At 46.2% G+C, this 19,072-nt stretch overlaps 1 protein-coding gene across 8 annotated transcripts in view; it reads right to left on the bottom strand.

Annotated features, from left to right (window-relative positions):
• Positions 1-1,123: 1,123 nt before the first annotated feature.
• Positions 1,124-19,072, bottom strand: part of LOC141726826 (uncharacterized) — a 29,568-nt gene continuing 11,619 nt past the window's right edge. For 2 of the 8 annotated variants that reach the window (XR_012577796.1, XR_012577794.1), the window contains exons 2-4: positions 18,445-18,511; positions 8,824-8,972; positions 3,401-6,332 (exon numbers count right to left, since the gene is read on the bottom strand). Coding sequence is in view for 2 of the 8 variants with exons in the window: in XM_074531904.1 (XP_074388005.1) it covers positions 12,302-13,690 (1,389 nt within the window). In the remaining 6 variants the exon portion in view is untranslated. The other 6 variants (XR_012577798.1, XR_012577797.1, XM_074531904.1 and 3 more) reach the window with 4 other exon arrangements.

Here is a 19,072-nt window from a genome sequence, read left to right as displayed (position 1 = left end):
TTTACATCATTGGCATAAGTGAAACCTGGTGGGTTGAGTCCTGTGATTGGAGTGCCATGGCAGATGGTTACAGGCTTCTCAGGGGAGATACGCAGGGCAGAAAAGGCAGGTGGAATGGCATTATATGCAAACTGTATGAAGTTTAAGAAAGACAAGTGCTAGATTCTTCACCTGGAATGGGACAACCCCGGATGTGTGAACAGACTGGGGAACAAGTGGCTGGAAAGCAGCACTGTGGAAAGGGACCTGGGGGTTCAGGTGGACAGAAAGTTAAATATGAGTCAGCAGTGCCCTGGCAGCCAGGAGGGCCAACTGTGTCCTGAGGGACATCAGGCCAAGCATCACCAGCCAGTCAGGAGAGGTGACTGTCCCACTCTTGCATTAGTGTGGTCTCACATTGAGTCCTGGGGGCAGTTTTGGTTACCCCACTATAAAACAGATATATCTAGCACTCTAATAGCTTTATATGAGGAAAAGATTCTTCTCCCAGGGGGTGGTTGGGCACTCAAACAGGCTCCCCAGGAAAGTGATCACAGCACCAAACCTGACAGACTTCAAGGAGTGTTTGGACAATGCTCTCAGGCATGTGGTGGGATTCTTGGAGATGGTCCTGTGCAGGGCCAGGTGTTGAACTCAATGATCCTTGTGGGTCCCTTCCAATGCAGGATATTTTATGATTCTTTGAAGGTGTTTTAAGATTTGTTTTTATTTCTCATTGTCCTACTCTGTTATTAATTAGCAATAAATTAAATTAATTTCCCCAAGTTGAGTCTGTTTTCTCCATGATGGTAATTGGTGAGTGACTACAGTGTCCTTATTTCAACTCATGAGCTTTTCTATTGTATTTTCTGTATGTTTTGTTGATAGAGGAGGAATGATAGAACAGCTTGGTGGGCACCTATTGGCCAGTAAAGGTCACCGTACCACATCAATATAAATATATCAATATGATTTTCCTTTTAAAGCATCTTTTGCAGCTGTATCAGGCTTTCTATAAACACTTATTCTTTTCCACTGTTCCAAACAGTTTAGTGTTGCGGTGTGTAGTAATAGCCTGTCTTAAACTTCCGGGTCCCTTCCCCAGGTGTGCCAATACCCCCCTTCCCCTTCCCCCCTCGCCCCCTGCTGGGCTGTCAATCAGTTTTAACATTCCAGCAAGGCGTCGTGTGGTTGGTCAAGTTCAAAAGATGCCCCTATACCCAGAGATCATTGGCCTGTCTAGGTGTCATCCTCCGCTGAGACCCTGCCCCTCTCACCTGGTTGGTAGCTGACCTGCCCCTTCCCTCCCCCGGGAGCTTAAAAAGGTAATCAGACCATGCAGTCATCATTCTGTTGGAGCTGTTGCCAAGATTCAGACCTGTGTGACCATGGAATAAAACTCTGGATATAACCCTCCAGCAGAATCCATCTCCTTTTCCTCCTCACCATTCGCCTGAAGCTTTCCTCCTGAGGTAAATGGAGTTCCTATCAAGCCTGGACTTGTTCAGCTGCCCAGCTGCAATCACCAGCAAGCTAAAGGTATCTCTGGGGTGATACACCACAGTTGCCGCCTTTGGCCCAGCAGCAAGGGTCAGGCTGGCCCAGGCACAATCTAACTGGTAATATTGGGAATCATATTCCAATAGTTTAGAATTTCCCTTTTTTTCCCTCCTCCCTTGTTTATTATTCCTTACTATTTTTGACAAAGCCATTGCTTCCTTCATGGAAGAAAAAAAGAGAATACAGTAAGTTTTTTTCATTGGTATACTCAAATGCTGAACAACTTAGCTTCCTCGTCTTGTGTTCTTTACTTGGTTTCTTCCTATGTTTTCATCTGACCTTCCTCCAGCTGGTTCCAAAGAGACCTGTTGCTGACCATCAGCAGAATTGTGTCTATGGCTGAAGTTTCATATGCTTTAAACAAGCATATATACCCCTCCATGACACCCCACTGCCCACATCCCCACTTCTTTCTATCCCTGCACCATTTCCTCTTTTGTACCTCAAGGAACTGATCCAGGCTAAAAGACAAACCACCAGCAGCAACTGAAGGTGTTAAACCTAGCAGCATTATGGTGTTTTATGGATTTTTAGCCCAGTACAAAGAAGATGGTGTGCAAGTGTGAAAACAGGGCAAGAGAAATCTAATGGCTTCATTCAATGGCAATGCTGACTTATATGGATGTTTGGCTATTGCATGAAATGCGGGACTAATGCAGGAAATGATCAGGTCTTTCTTTTTTTCCAGTCAACCAAATTCCACCTAAATCTTAAGGCAATGGAGAATCAGATCAGACAGGATGCCAGTGCACACTGACCTGTTGATCAGGGACTCCACCAAATCCTCTCCAGAGTTGAGGCGGTAGGAGAATCCAAGGTGTAACACTTCAGATGTATTTGAGCAAGGGTAAAAGGGGGGTGAGTTCTTGGACTGGTATATTTCATTTCTTCCAAAGAGGGGGGGAAAAATCAAAAGGTATAAGTTTATAGGCGTCAGTTTATAAGCCACATGAGAACACAGCAGTGGGCCTTAATCTATCAGTGGGGTCAGAGTGGTGTAACAATTGGAGGTCTGGACCTAAGGGTAAAGGAAATGGGTAACTTAAATATTATTAAATGTGGTATTGAGCAAGTCCACAATTCCCCCCTGTAGCCCTCTGGGTTGTATTTTGAAAAATTGGAATAAGCTTGGGGAGATTCAATGATGAAATATAAAATTATGAGATACTGTTTTCAGCAATGGCCACCTTATAAATTGGAGGATAGGGAAAACGTGTTGATGCAGTTTAATATTATCTTACAGTTGATGTTGTTTAGTCACTGACCTGGTAAATGGGATGAGGCTTTTTATGTTGATGCTTTAAGAAATTGCAGAGATTCAAATAGTCAGACAAAAGGCAAATTGGGAGGAGATATGTTAATGCTATGTATCAAGAAGGAGAAAAGGGATTGTATGTTGTGGGGAGGATGGAGAAGAAGAAGATGTGAAATTTTTGGTACAGACAGCTCCTCTGAATGGCCCCTAGAGTGTGCCACCTCCTTCCTAAGGGAACAAAAGAGGTGTATTTGTCCAGGTTTAGAGCAAATTTGGGGAAGAATCCCCCAAAGGAGCTCCGGTGGGAAAAGCAGATCCAATCAGCCCCTCCCCCCCACTGGTCCGGGAGGGAAAAAATACCTCCTTGGAGACAGGTGGAAAAAACCTGTTTATTAAACAATAAAACCAAAACAATATCAAACAATGAGACCCCTTGCCGCTCTAAAAGAGATGACAAACTGAGAAAACCCCGGGTTGAAGCTCAGCTCACTCAGTCTCTGATCAGTCCCTCTGGTGCTGGAATTGTCACAGGCCAGGCCTGGCCCGGTGGGCCACAGGTGCAGCTGCCGGTGCTCTCCTGGGTGTTCAGTCCAGAGCAGTTTCAAGAGGTCCAAAGAAAAAGGAAAAAAAAAATCAGTCCAGGGAACTTCTCTGCCTCAGCTAGCTAAACTAACTAAAAGCAAAGGAGAGCTCTGTGCTGCTGTCTGTTCATCCACAGACAACACAGTCCAGGAGCAGGAATGTGGAGGAGTGGAGTGCAGTGTCTGAAAACAAACTGCGCGCTTCTTCTCTCCCCCCCTTCACTCTCTGGAACACTCTTAAAGGTACAAAACTTATTATTCAACATAAACAGAATGAGACGACTGGGGATAAAAGCATCATATAGTCAACCCAGGACAAGAGGGCAGAAAGGGGAAGTGAGGATTTTAGCCCTATATCTGGTATATAAAGAGGGGAGTGTCCAATTATACAGGCCCCTTAAGACAGGCTGTAGGAATAGAAAGGACACCTGTCTATGTACATGTTCCTTTTGCTACTGAGGATTTATTGAATTGGAAAGGATCTGTTGTTTCATACCAAAAGAATCTTGAAGGAATGTATCAGCTTTTGCAAACTCTTGTGCTGACTCATAACCCTAACTGGGGGGGTATGCAGGTGTCCTGGTTTCAGCTGGGATGGAATTAATTTCTTCTCAGTAGCTGTTACAGTGTTGTGCTTTGGATTCAGAATGAGAATGGTGTTGATAACACACCAATGTTTTAGTTTTATGCTAAGTTGTGTTTATTCTAAGTCAAGGACTTTTTTCTTGTCTCAGGCTCTGCCAGTGAGGAGGTTTGCAAAAGAATGATGTTAGGTGGTGAATTCACAAAGCCAGCACACCCTCAGTATGCCAGCTACCCACTTTTATACACTACAAACAGTGAAAAATTAACATTTCCCCTATACCCACAATCTAAAGCTATAGCCATTGGCTTTGTCTCCATTTAAAGATACAGTACAGAAGTATTTTACTGCCTGTGCTCTATGGGGAAGAGGCATCTGTGAGTAAGGGGCTTCAATAGCCAATGGGAAGATATTTTACTATGTCAATGATTAAAGGTTATCACAAAGTTCAAGTAAAATTCTTCTCTGGCTGTGGAGGCCCCGGAGCGGCTTCTCCTAAGTTACACCCCATTGGCTCCTTCCCCTGTTCCTATGCTGGAACATAGGTGCTCCTGAGCCACTCCCTCCCTTTTCCCTGATTGGGCCTCACCTTTGTACTGCCCAGAGACCAAGGTCAGCCCCAGGGGCCCCTGGGGAAAGTGTGTGCCTGAGAGGAGAACTTCTCACCACGTGGCTGAATTAAACATCTATGGATATTATGCAAAAGCCTTTTTTGCTTCTTTACCTTGAACTTTACTAGCAGCAATTCAGGCTGCAACAAATGGTGCCCTGAATGTGGGGCCTCCGGATTAGTCTGAGACCTCTTCTCCTGAAAAACATATGCACTAGACCACCCCGAGAATTTTCTTACCCCAGTGTGGTGAGATTGAAATTTTAGTTCCTTCCTCCTTGTACTCTCGGGTGTTGGGAAGAGACTGGGCTAAGATGGAGACAACACTCACCCACGCACAACAAGAAGTTTACCTCTACCTTAAAAAGTCTTTTCTTCAAGAAAAGTGTTGCTTTTCAGAGGAGAAGTGGAAGTATTTTGTACAGTGGTTATTTAAGCATTTTCCTTATATATCCCGTAACTTACTCCTAACCGATTGTTATAAATGGTCAATCGAAAAGCCAAATTATAAAAAAATGCTAAAAGATTTATCTTTTTGCGCAACCAAAATACGGTCCTCAAAACCACCACAGCCAAAGAGACAGTGTCGAGCCCGGGATCAGCGCTGGGTGAACCTGGATCTGACCTCTATCACATCGAATCCCCACAAATTCACGAGAGTCACTTCTAGCAACAAGGTTTTATACAGTTTATTGTGCTCGAGGCGAAGGAGTCCCAATTTCTTTTGTAACTCTTCACATTCATAGTTGGTTCTTGTTGTTATCTTGTTATTATTTCATATTTCTCAAGTCCCACCCATACTGTTGTTTCGCTGGTTTTCTACCAAGCTGTTCTTCTCTGTAGCACAGTCCTTCATAGCTTCTCAGGGGCTCCTCCTGGGCTCTCGACCCACCCCTTTTTATTCCAGTTACCTTCACAAGCTACAGCTGCTGCCCAACAAAGGACTTCGCAGCTGTAGCTCATTTGGAGTAACTAGGACCCACTTATCTAATACATAGGACTCTCACTACATTTCAGTTGTTGTATTCTTATTGCTGTTATAACAATACATATATTCAGGCCCCCACAGGTTCTTTCACTGTGCAGAGCTGGACAAAGGCCGTCTCCTGATTGATAGCCAGCATTGATCGAATCCCGGGAAGTCATGTATTCAAATGTATCTTCCTGATGACTTTGGCTATCTTGATTGATGTTATCCACAGGGCGATGATCACTCTTAGGCGGTTTCCGATGACTTGAGATACCGGTGATCATCGCATTGGGTGTGTCTATTCTTGGGCTAAAGTGCCGATTGTTCTCTGGCCGACTCCAGGAATTTTGGAGTTTGAATAGACATCCGCCTCTCGGGCTGCTTGTGGTCAGAGACTCGTTTGGGTTTCGCAATCTTGATAAAATACATTCTTTGATAGCATGAATTATTTCTAACATATATTACGATCCCTCTCCTTTAATATCACCACATTAATTCATGCTCCCTCTACATCCCAAAATTACTAATATCAATTTATTTCCTACTTCTACCCTCCACCTTTAAGGGTCTCCTACAAAGAGAAAACTTTATTAAATTCTTATTCCATGTTCTCCTTGTGGGATTCCCTGAAAACCAATATAATTGTTCTCATTCATTTTGACCCATTTTTCAAATTTTGCCAAGACTTCAGCAGCATTGCTTGCACATTTCCTCTCTCCCAGGCTCATGATCTTGGATGTGTTGTTTCCAGAAGCCAACTGCAGGTCCACGGGTACTATAGCTATCTGCATACCCTGTACCATGGAACGGATCAGTCAAATAAAACAAGGAATTAGACATGGGAGAAATAGGATTCCTGCTACTGAACACAGCACAAAGAATATTTTTTGTTCCACCAGGCCCCATCAAATAATCTGTCCCACCAGGATGATTGTAAGATCGAATTCCATTTTTGAACTGGGACATGGGCCACTTTTTAAATTTCGGCTGCCAATCCTCTTATGGTTTCCCCATAATCATCAATTTCGATATAACATTCTGATTCATTGAATTTTCCACACACTCCCCCTTCTTCGGCAAGCAAATAGTCTAAAGCTATTCGATTCTGGTACACAAACGCTCATACCTGGGTGTGCTGTCGACTTAGTAAATCCAGGGCCTCTGAAGTATGATTTGACACAATTTCCACCACTGCCTGCAACCTGATCAGCCGGTTCAGTAGATAAATTGGAGTCCTATATCCATAGCTTCCGTCCTGAGCCCATGTGGCCAGCCCATAATAATAAATTATTCTTGCTGCTGGCCACTCCTCCTCCCCCTAAGTTTGCCTGCCACTTATGACAGGTATCATTTTCTTCAGGCTTCTTCGCACCCTCCTCAGGGTCTCATACAGAGGAGCTGCTAGTACGTTACTTTTTGTTCGGGGGAGAGTGAAGAAGATTGGCTGGATCATGCCCAAAGTGCATGATCCTTTCCACCTTGGGGGTAACTCACTGTATGCTTTCTTTCCACAGATCCAATAAATTCCATCTGGGGCTTTCCATCTGATGTTAGTTTTCCCTGGGTCTCCCCAATATTTTTTCAGACACGCCAAGGATTGGAAAGGATTGGCTCCAGGACTATTGACCTAGCAAAGTCCTATTTGTCTCTTCCATTCACAATTTGTTTCGTTTTTCTGACTCCAGTACCCTGTAGGAGGTTCTGGTTTCCAGACTTTGCCCTTGCTGTTTGAATTTACTGTCAGAGTAGTTATGCATTGAGTGTATCCCACCATTTCGGTATATTCTTTCCCCTCTCGACTGATGCAGATTGTTCCAATCACCCTTTGCTCCAACACTCATCCCTCAGGTCTCTGTGCCAATTTTGAGACCCTTGGGTTGTCCCATTTCAAAAGCTGTTCCGGAGCCCAGCCTTCACCTTTCCAAGGCCATTTCTCTGCTGATTTCAGCCCCCCACAAATCCAACAATTTGACAATACCAATTCTGTGGCAATTTCCTGCATTAAATCAATGAATAAGTTCTGGTCTGGGGAAGGTAGTTCCCCATCAGCGTATTGTTTCTCGAGCAGTTCATACTTCTCTCCCAGAGTTTTCAATCTTTATTGTTCCACTCTTTTCTTCCTAACTTCTGACTCCCTTTTTTTCAGCTCCTGAGTAATTTCCCTCATCTTTCCCTCAGGATCTGTTCCATCTTTGTTTCTCCCAAAACAGACAGCCCTATCATATTGCAGGCAGACCCTATCATTGTTTGCCTGTGCTAAGTCCAATATGATCGACTCTCTGCTTAGGGTGAATTTGTTGTCAAATTTCATATTTCTTCCCACCCAGTACATTTTCCCATTCATCACACATCCCCAGTCTTGAATTGTCATAACACAATGGATTCACCTGGTGATATGCTACAAAAATTGACTCTGTCTTTCCCCCAACCCACATTGTCTGATTACATTGATTGCAAATGGGGATTGACATTAGTTCTACATTCCTTTTCCGTATTTGATGTTGGTGCTTGTCTGACTGCCCGTTCCGCATCCCCACATTCGGATCTATACACAAGATCTCTTTGCCTGATCTGCATAATTTGACCTGAGTGCCGTTTATCATACAGTACCTGCCAGACTCCCTGATGCACTCCTCTGGGGCTTGGTTTGCTGAGGTTCCCCTGTCCCTTTGCTTGACTGGGACTATCTGAGCGCATTTACTGCACCCATCTGCGGAACTCTCATTTCCGTCATGGATCGGGGTCTCAATGTGCAGACTCAGTGTCCCGCACATGGCTAGGCTCAGGCCAAGCAGGATTCCCACCAGGCGTACTCCTCTGCCTTTGCCTCCGCCCCCTGGGGTGCCACCAGTGGCGAGGAAGACCATCTTCGCGGCAGAAGGAGTATTCTTCAGGGAATACATTCTCGGACCTTGCCACACACCTCCTCTTAAAGGCGCCCCACCGTGAGATCTTGACAGCATCTGAGCTGCCCGGTACTTTGATTGATTTCCGACTCTCCAAATCCAAAATCTCTGCTTTAGATTTGAGTTTTCCATGCACCCCATTCTGGAAAATGTGGAACCACTCTTGTGAATCTAATTCAATTATTCCTAAATTTGTGGCTAGGGCTAGAAAACAGTGAGTCAGTTCAAGCTCCTCTTCCAGACACTGAGTGCACAATCCCTTTGGCCTCTGCCCCCTTCTGCAATGTATAACAAAAATTCCCTGACAATATTCACACTTAAAGTGTACAAACAGATAGCATACACAATCTGACAGTATACAACCTATCCGTTCACCCACCATCGGTCATTTGTGAGGACGTTGGAGTTTGATTTTCAGGTCGCCTGGGGAAGAAGTGACCTTCCACTCGGGTGCTTCCTCCTGGTGTTTGACCTTCTTCACTCTGGACGTGTGTGTCCAACATTTTTCCACCATCCGAATGGCCGTGTCTGTTGTCAGGAGCACAAGAAAGAGACCTTCCCAGTGAGGAGAGAGGAGTACCTCCTTCCAAACTTTCACAAACACTCTGTCACCCGGTTGAATTTTGTGGATAGCAAATCCCAGAGGGGCGCTCTGAGATAGTATCCCGTTTTCTCAGTTCCTGTAAATTTCTGTTTATCGCTACCAAATATGGTTGAATCTGGCTGTCATTCCATCTGAGGTGTCCCACCGGCATCCCGTGCTTGTATGGCATCCCATATAGCATCCCAAAGGGTGAGAGCCCCGTCTCTTGATGAGGCATCGTCCTGATATTAAGCAAGGCCAGAGAGAGGGATTTCAGCCAGGACATCCAGGTTTCTAAAATTAATTCAGACAACTGCGCTTTCAAGGTCTGAATCATCCTTTCAACCTGTCCCGAGCTCTGGGGATGCCACGGGGTGTGGTATTCCCACCGAATGCCTAGTGCCTCTGCCATCTGCTTAATAATTTTCTAGGAAAATGAGTCCCTTGATCCGAGTCAATGTAGTTCACCACCCCATATCGGGGCACAATTTCTTCCAGCAATTTCCTGGACACAGTCTGAGCCGTTGCCCTTGGACTGGGGAAAGCTTCCACCCAATGGGTCAATTTATCTACTATTACAAGCACAAATTTGAACCTTCCCACTTTAGGCAATTCAGTAAAATCAACTTGAATTCTCTCCAAAGGTCGGTACGCAATGGGGCAGCTCCCCAGGATCGCTTGTCTGGCCTTGGTTTTGTTAATTTTCTGACAGATCAGGCATCCTTGTACCTGTCGTTTGGCCAATTCTAAATTCCTCTGCACCTGAAAAATTTCAAAAACTGTTCAGCCAGGGCCTGAGCTCCCCAGTGTGTTCACTGGTGCAGTCTCCTCAAAATTCTCCTGGTAAAACCTTTAGAGACTAGTTCTCTCCCATCCGGTAGTTTCCACTTACCTTCTTCCAGTTTCCCCCCAATTTTCTCATAACTTTCAATCTCCTTTGGGGAGGGCTGAGGAGGGTCATCTGGGGCCTCGATCCCTTCGATCTCCGGGGTACTTACCATCATCAGTGCCGCGGTCTTGGCCTCCTGGTCTGCCAAGTTGTTTCCCCGGTTCCGGAATTGCATCCCTGCCTGATGTCCCTTCACATGGACAACTGAAATTTCTTCCGTCTCCCTTATCGCTTCCAGAATTTGCCGGATCAATTCCCCGTGCATCAGTCCCTGTCCGCATGTGTTGATCAGCCCCCTTTCTTCCCAAATTTTCCCAAAGGTGTGAACCACCCCAAAGGCATACCTAGAGTGTGTAAAAATTGTTCCCTTCTTTCCCTTCAGTCCTTTCAAGGCTCTCAGAACTGCATACAGTTTGCAAGCCTGTGCTGACCAACGCGCGTTCAGGGAGCCTGCTTCTATCACTTTCCCTGTTTGCCCGTCCACGACTGCATATCCTGACTTCCTTTTCCTGTCAATCACCCTGTTTGAGCCATCTACAAACCATTTTTCCCCTTCATCTAATTCCTCTTCTTCCAAATCTTCCCTAATCTTTATCTGCAATTCGACCGCTTCCATGCAATCGTGAACGAGTTCCTCCGAAGCTTCCCCAAACAAGAACTGAGCCGAGTTTTGCGCAGTTATTGTCTGGAATTCCAAATCCTGTGAATGAATCAAAATGGCTTCATACTTCAGCAATCTAGCAGCAGTGAGTCATTTATCTGCTTTCTGTTGTAGTATGCCCCGCACATTGTGTGGTGCAAATACTACCAAAGGTGCTCCGAAAGTTACTTTCTTGGCTTCCTCCACCAACAATGCCACAGCTACAATCGCTTGCAAGCACGTGGGCCAGCCCCTGCTAACAGGGTCCAAAAGCCTAGAAAAGTAACCCACCAGTTTCCTGACCTCTGCCCAGTCCTGTGTCAGCACACCATATGCCGTATGGTTGCTCACATCCACGAACAACTGGAATGGCCATCTCACATCGGGAGACTCAGCACTGGTGCTGCTGTGAGCGCTTCCTCGACTCTCCTGAATTCATCCTCGTCCTTTTCTGTCCATTTCATTCTGTCCGTAGTGAGTTTTTCATACAAAAATTTCACCTTCTTGCTGTGTCCCTCAATCCACTGCTGGCAATACCCCAATAACCCTAGAAGTTGCCTAACTTCTCTTTTTGTCCGTGGGGGTGGTAAGGCAATAATCCCTGCCACCCTTTCAGGATCCAACTTCTTTTTCCCTCTGGTTAACCAATGTCCCAAATATCTGACCTCGGGCTCTGTGAATTGCAACTTTGACTTTGACACCTTCAATTCTTTTTCCCCTAAAAAGTTCAAAAGTTCAATGGTACTTGTCCTCACAACCTCCTCCCTTGGACCTGAAATCAACAAGTCATCTACATATTGTAGAAATTTTGTTCCCTCCGTTGGTACAAAGTGACTCAGCACCTGTTTGAGTGCTTGCCTGAAAAGGTTTGGGGAATCAACGAAGCCCTGAGGCAACGATGTCCATCTGAGCTGCTGCTTTCTGTTTGTTTCTGGGTCCTCCCACTGAAACGCAAAGTAATCTCTGCTGTCCTCTGCTAAAGGACAGGTCCAAAAAGCATCCTTCAAATCAATCACACTGTACCACGTGTCCTTGGGAGAGATGTTATTCAGCAGGGTGTAAGGATTCGAGACCATGGGGAACAGTGTCCTAGTCCTTTGATTCACAGCCCTTAAATCCTGCACTAGCCTGTAGCTACTGTCCATCTTTCTCACTGCCAAAATTGGGGTGTTGTGCCAGGACATGCACGGCTCCCGCGTTCCTTTCCTTATCAATTCGCCAATCACTGGTTTCAGTCCCTTCCACCCTTCCATGGAGATGGGGAGTTTGACCCAAATGGGTCCCCTGGCCTTTCAATTTCAATGTGGATTGGCTCGATGTCCAGCCTCCCAGCCTCCCCTTGGACATACCAAACCTTTGGATTAATTTTCTCTTCGTCCTGGGTGCTGATTTCATACAACCTCACCTTGAGCTGGGAATCTTGCTGATTTCATACAACCTCACCTTGAGCTGGGAATCTTTCACTGATAAACCGATTTCCAATGCCACCAACAAGTCCCGTCCCAGCAAGTTAAAGTCTGCATCTTTTATTGATAACATATTTCCGATACACTTTTTAGTTTCTGTCTCTATTTCAACATCCTTTATAATCGGAACCTTAAAAAGTTCCCCCTTTGCTCCAATTACCATCATTGTATCATCGCTCAGAGAACACCCTCACGGTAACTGCTGCACTGTGGTCAGTTCTGCCCCGGAATCTACTAAAAACCAAATTTCCTGCCTGTGGGGTCCCACTCTCAATTTTATCAAGGGCTCCCTAGGTGCTTCGGACCCCAAACTGAAAAGCCCCTGACACCCCTAATCTTCCTGAAATATCGTTTGATCCATGATTTTGCCATGAACTGAGTTTTCAGCAAAACCACCCCAATTGGAGAGTCGGGGTCCGTCCTGGAATACATTCTCAGGCTCTTTCGGAGCCTTTCCATCCATTCCGTGGGGGGTTCGTTCTTTCCCCGACATTCCCTGAGTACTTTACTCATATTTTGTCCTTTCGGCACCACCTCCCCGATACCTTGTATTATCACATTTCTCAAATTTATCATTTTCTGTCTCCCTTCCTCCGTCTGGGCGCTCCAGGACAGCTTTTGGTTTGGCCACCTCTGATCTCCCCACTCCCCCTGGGGATTCCTGTTTTCCCAGTCCCTGATCGTGGCTTGTCTGATCATTTCTCTCTCCTCATTGTTGAACAGTGACCTCAGGATCGCATTGAGATCCTCGTATGTGTAGGTGCTGGTTCCTAGAAATTTATCTAGTCTTTCTGCCACCCCCAAAGGATCATCCATCAATTTGCCCATTTCTTTCTTGAAAGCCCTCACGTCCCCGGTGTCGATCGGTGCATGTACGAAGCCGATAATTCCCGGAGCCGTTGGTACTTCCTGTAAAGGGGAGAGACCGGGCTTTTCCTCCTCATCATCAATGTCTCCAGTGGTTGCCCTCCTCATTCTCTGCCTCGTTTGATAAGCCAGAGGAGAGCTGGCTTTCTTTGGGAAAAATACCTGTTTTTCCTCGGTCTTGGGGAGGGTCGGTGGCTGGGGCTGCTTGCATGGGAGCAGAGGCGCTGTTGCCTGCCCACGTGGAAGAGAAGGCACCGTGGTCAGCTCCAGTGGGAGCGGTGATGCCGAAGCCTGTCCCTGCAGGATCGATGCCTCGGGAGGCAATGCGGGAACCAGAGGTACCTGGGCTGGTGTGGGCTGGGGTGGAGGGACAAGGTAGGGAGGTGCAAGGTTGTCCAGTGGTTCCCACTCCTTGCCCCGGTTTGCTGAGCGTCTGAGAGCTCTGATTGGGTATAACCCCGAACAAGAGTATTTCCACATCTCGGCATATTCAATTTCCTCGAAGTCCTGTGGGCGGTGATCAACTACGTGGTCGTACAGGGATTCACACGTCCGCATCTCGAAAGTGCTGAACACTGGCCAAACCACGTATTTCGCTATCTCCTTCCCCCCCCCCCACTTTTCCATGCAAAACTGTATCATCTTTTCCTTGGACTTTCCCACTCTCCTGGGGCTGTCATCCCAGTGTTCTAACATCCATCCCAATGGGCTTTCCCTGGGGATTTCAGGCAGAACCGTCCCAGGATCTTGGTGAGGTTTTTCTTGGGGCTTTTTCTGGAACTTACTTTTTCTCAACTCCATTTTCCCAACTCCATTTTCCCAAAAAACCCATTCGCCAATTTTCTCACCTTGGCTCCTTCGGCTGGGATGCTCGACACGAGTCCCAAGTCTCTGTCTGATATCGATTTCCTAAGTTTGCGAAACGCCACCAGTCTATTCAGCCACGCGGAGAACTGTTCCGTGGGTCTTTTGACTGGTTTCGAGCTCTCTTACCTGATTCTCCGGATCAGAAGGCAGACCGGCTACCGAAATATTCTGGGAACGTCTTTTCCCCTTCCCGACCCAATCGTGATCAATTCCCTGAACTCCCTACAAGTCCCAGGTCTCACGTGTGATAAGAAAAAGTGCTCACTTCCCCCTTGACCGACCACATCCCTTGCGGGAGAGTGGAACTGCAATTGTGGGGTCCACACTCACTTCATGATAGAATCACGTCTCACACACATGCTTGATCACACTCCACTCAACCATGCAGTACTCACGGTTCCTTTCCCATGTGGATTCTTTGAGCACGCTGATTTTCTGAGTGAAAAAGAAAAAAAAGCACCACAGCCTCAGAGATCCCTCTTCGGATCGTTCTGAGTTTCCAAGAGCTGGGCCCGTTATTATCCCTCTTTGGCTGTGGTTCTGGCTTCAGTTCAGTGTTTGACTGGTTTTGCGAACTCCCAATCCCATCAGACCGCTGAAATCAGTGGGGCGCCTTCTGACTGGAAAGGGGTCTCCGAACCCAAAATTCAAATCACGTCAGGGTCACCAGAATTGTTATGAATGATCAATCGAAAAGCCAAATTATAAAAAAAATGCTTAAAGATTTATTTATCTTTTTGCGCAACCAAAATACGGTCCTCAAAACCACCACAGCCAAAGAGACAGTGTTGAGCCCGGGATGGGCACTGGGTGAACCTGGATCTGACCCCTATCACATCGAATCCCCACAAGTTCAAAGGAGTCACTTCTAGCGACGAGATTTATACAGTTTATTGTGCCCGAGGCGAAGGAGTCCCAGTTTCTTTTGTAACTCTTCACATTCATAGCTGGTTCTTTCACTGTGCAGAGCTGGACAAAGGCCGTCTCCTGGTTGATAGCCAGCGTTGATCGAATCCCGGGAAGTCATGTATTCACATGTATCTTCCTGACAACTTTGGCTATCTTGATTGATGTTATCCACAGGGCGATGATCGCTCTTAGGCAGTTTCCGATGACTTGAGATACCGGTGATTATCGCGTCGGGTGCGTCTATTCTTGGGCTAAAGTGCCAATTGTTATCTGGCCGACTCCAGGAATTTTGGAGTTTGAATAGACATCCACCTCTCGGGCTGCTTGTGGTCAGAGACTCGTTTGGGTTTCACAATCTTGATAAAAGACATTCTTTGATAGCATGAATTATTTCTAACATATATTACACCGATGAATTCTTGGAAATATTTTGGAAAAGGTCAAAAACTAACACAGAATTCCGTCTATTATTTAGTATGATGATGAAATGTGTTCTCAGTCTTGAAGATGAACACCAGCTGAAAACCCCTCCTCCATGTTCCCCTCTTTGTGCCCCTGCACCCCCTCCCCTGTTGCAAGGTAAGACTCTCCCAAGTTCTCCTGTCTGTACTCCTGCTGCCCAAGATGGTGGAGACCACATGGCAAGGGCTGCAGGGTCTCCCCTTCCACCCTCTGCTCCCCACACCTTCTCTGACGGACGTGTTTACCTTGGTTGCCATAGCACCGCAAGACGTGGTGGGGGTGGCAAGAGCCGTATCCCCTCGCACAGGGCTGCCACCGCTCTGTCCCCCTCAACGGCCCCCCCCTTCCCCCCGTGGAAAACCCACAGCCACCACGCTGGCAGTCAGCAAGGCCAGAGCGAGCCAGCTGATATGCGCTGTCCAGCCCACCCCGTGGCAACCTGCTGCATGAGGGCCGAGGGCAGGCGAGCAAAACTGGTGGACCTGGGGCACCGCTGTCGTGGGTCAGGTGGACAGCCCCACTGAGGGATGGCTCAGAACCACAGTCCTGGCAGCAAAACCGCTGCCCCCTGCCCACCGTTGCTGCTCTGAGAGCCCCGCACTGGCAGTGCCCACAGGCACCAGCTGAGACAGACCCCCCGAGAGGGGACCAAGCCTAAGCACGGCCGCCAGCGCCAGAAGCAGAACCAACTTCGCACGGCAGCGCACCAGCACCAGCAATGCATCCAGAAACACCAACACAAACCCACTGGCAAAGGTAAAAAAATCCTTGCCATGAATGTTTTGGGGACAGTAAAATGGTTCATTTTAAAAAACAAATACGGTTTCATAACCCGGCATGATAACAAAAAAGATGTGTTTGCTCATCAGACTGCTATAAAAAAATATAATCCCAGGAAATACCTCTGCAGTCTAGGAGATGGAGAAATTGTGGAATTTAATAGAATACAAGGAAGAAAATGCCCCCAAGCAGCCGATGTGACAGGACCTGGTGAAGTTCCAGTGCAAGGTAGTAAACATGCACCAGACTACAAACCTGAAAAATATTATCCACATCACAGAAGTCCTCCACACACCTACCAAAGAAATAGAACCCAAACCCAACAGCCATCAAGCCTCAGCAACAGCCTAAAAGCAAGAAGAGCACAGAACACTGGCAAGCTGTCCTGCATCCAAAAGCCCATGTTGATAATGAAAGAACCTTTCAGTCTGATAAGTCCCATTTCTTCTAATACCCTTTCCCGATTCCTGTGGCTTTCCTGCCCCCCTCCCACTTTCCCCTTTTCCATTCCATTGTCCTATTACCCCTTTTTTATGTTCCCACAAATTCCTACCACCCTTTCTCTTTTCCCATGGTCTACCACCACTAATCCCTTTCCCCAGAGTTCCTTTATAATACCAGAGTGAGCGTGATTAGGAAGGAAAGAAAGGAAAGTTTCCCTAAAGTAACCATCTTTTTCTTAAAGTAATGATTTCTATTTGGAGTTTCCAACAGGCACACCACCACCTACACTACCTTGTGCAGAGTCTATCACAGCCAACCACTTCACCACAGGAGACAGACAAACAGCCCCTGCTGAAGAAATCTCCTGACTCAGTTTCCTGAAAAACCGTGCTAAGAAAACCCCACATCCCTCTTGCCAGTTCTAAGACACTCCAGAAAATCTGTTTGGACATTGGAGACTCAGAATTGTTTGCATTTTGAAAATTGTCTTATAGACACTTTTGATTGTTTTTGTCATTTTATGTTAATTGAGTTGATCCTTCAGAAAAGCTTTCTTAATAATATAAAAAATGGGGAGTTGTGGAGGCCCTGGAGGAGCTTCTCCTAAGTTACACCTCATTGGCTCCTTTCCCTGTTCCTATGCCTGAACATAGGTGTTCCTGAGGCTCTCCCTCCCTTTTCCCCGATTGGGCCTCACCTTTATACTGCCCGGAGACCAGGGTCAGCCAGGAGGCCCCTGGGGGAGAGAGGGGGACCTTGGGAGGAGTGTGTGTCTGAGAGGAGAACATCTCACCACACGGCTGAATTAAACATCTATAGATATTATGCAAAAGCCTTTTTTGGTTCTTTACCTTGGACTTTACTAGCAGCAATTCAGGCTGCAATATTTGGCTTTATTACCAGCTTGTTACTGTGTTACCTCCTTGTTTGGTCAGATTTATGGTGTCATTCTATTCTTGCTTTTTGGGTTGTGGCTCCTGGTTTCTACTAACTAGCTACAGAGATAAAGTGTATTATGTATATAACACTGTCAGAAAACATTACATGAACAGGGAAACATTCCTTGTGGACAAAAGATTAAAAAGTGATACACTGGTACAAAAATCTGCTACACATACATTTATATGAAAAGCAGAACTGTAGTAAATTTCTACCCCTCTATGTTGCATTAATAGGGTTGTGATGTTAGACTGCCCTGTCCTGGGGTGACTTTATGATGCTTGTATCCCCATTCATCTGTTTAACCCAGAAATAAGTTTTGCACCTTTAAGAATGGTTCCAAGAGTGAAGGGGGGGAAAGAAGAAGTGCAGAGTTTGTTATCAGAAACTGCACTTTCTTCCCTACATCCTTCCCCTGGACTGTGTTGTCTGCAGCATGGACAGCGAGAGAGAGCTCTCCTTTGCTTTTTAGTTAGTTTTTAGCTAGCTGAGGCAGAGAAATTCCCTGGACTGTGTTTTTTCTTTTTCTTGGAACTGTTTAAACCTGCTCTGGACTGAAAACCCAGAAGAGCACAGGGAGCTCACACCTGTGGCCCACTGGGCCGGGCCTAGTCCATGGCATTTCCAGCACCAGAGGGACTGATAACAGACTGGGTGAGCTGAGCTGCAACCCACGAGAAGGACTTTCTGAGTTTATCATCTCTTCAGATTGGTAAGAGATTTTATTGTTTAATAGTGTTCCTTTTTTTTTTCTTTTTTTTTTTTTTTTTGCTGGTGAATTATTTGCCTGTTAAATGAACAGGTTTTTTCCACTTTTCTCCAAGGAAATCTTTTCCCAAACCAGTTGGGGGAGGGGCCACTTGAATCCGCTTTCTAGAGGAACCCCCTTCAGAGGTTTTCTCCCAAATTTGCCCTAAACCAGGACACTGCCCTTAATCTTCAGTTTGCTTACATTATTTCTAGCACTCTGTTCCTTCTAGGATGATAGTGAATAGAATTGGGTTAGAAATAAATAGTAGTATTTACTTATTAAAGTCCTTTTTGCCCTTTCCTCACAGGTAAGCACATTTAAGTTTGGTTGACATCAGTTAACTCAAACCCACTGTACTGTAAATCACTCTACCTATAAAGAAAAGCTTAAAGTTACTTGTTACCGTGATGGACAGGGGTCTTGCCCAATCAAATATCTCCCAAGGCTGCAGGCATCTCACTGGCCAGAACCTGAAGGAACAAGGAGTTCAAACCAATGAGAGCATCCAGACCGAGTCTTTCAAATGCACTGTATAAGGGAGGGCTTGGGAAATAAAATCTCTGTTGCCACATGAACACCGGGGTGAGTGGTCATTGTCTCCTGTGCCGCCTTCCCCCCCCCCGCCCCCCGTGACTTGGTGACCCATGAAGTGATCAGGATTTAGCCATAGCCAGACACAAAGGAGACAGACAGCGAAATACCTGGAATGGCGTAAAAGCCAGAAATCGGTCCAGAACCAGGATATAGACAGCATAAATACTGGGAAGCGGCATGATAGCCAGAATGGCGGGAGAGCCAGCAAGATGTACATCTGGGACTTTGCTGGGTAGACAGCGGAATTGTAGTGAATCTACCACAGGCAGTGGAAAACTGCAGCAAAAAAATCCCCTCGGAAGACAGAGGAAAGTGCTAAGTAGCTTCAAACTCTGTTTTTGTGGACTAGAATCATTATCGAGACCATGGGATCCTGGACTACAACACTAGAAAACTCCACCTTAAAGGTATGGATTTGCTTAATTTAAAAAAGAGAG

The sequence above is a fragment of the Zonotrichia albicollis genome, chromosome W (genome assembly GCF_047830755.1).
Source record: "Zonotrichia albicollis isolate bZonAlb1 chromosome W, bZonAlb1.hap1, whole genome shotgun sequence".
Taxonomy (NCBI): domain Eukaryota; kingdom Metazoa; phylum Chordata; class Aves; order Passeriformes; family Passerellidae; genus Zonotrichia; species Zonotrichia albicollis.
This window is presented reverse-complemented; position numbering and strand designations above follow the sequence as displayed.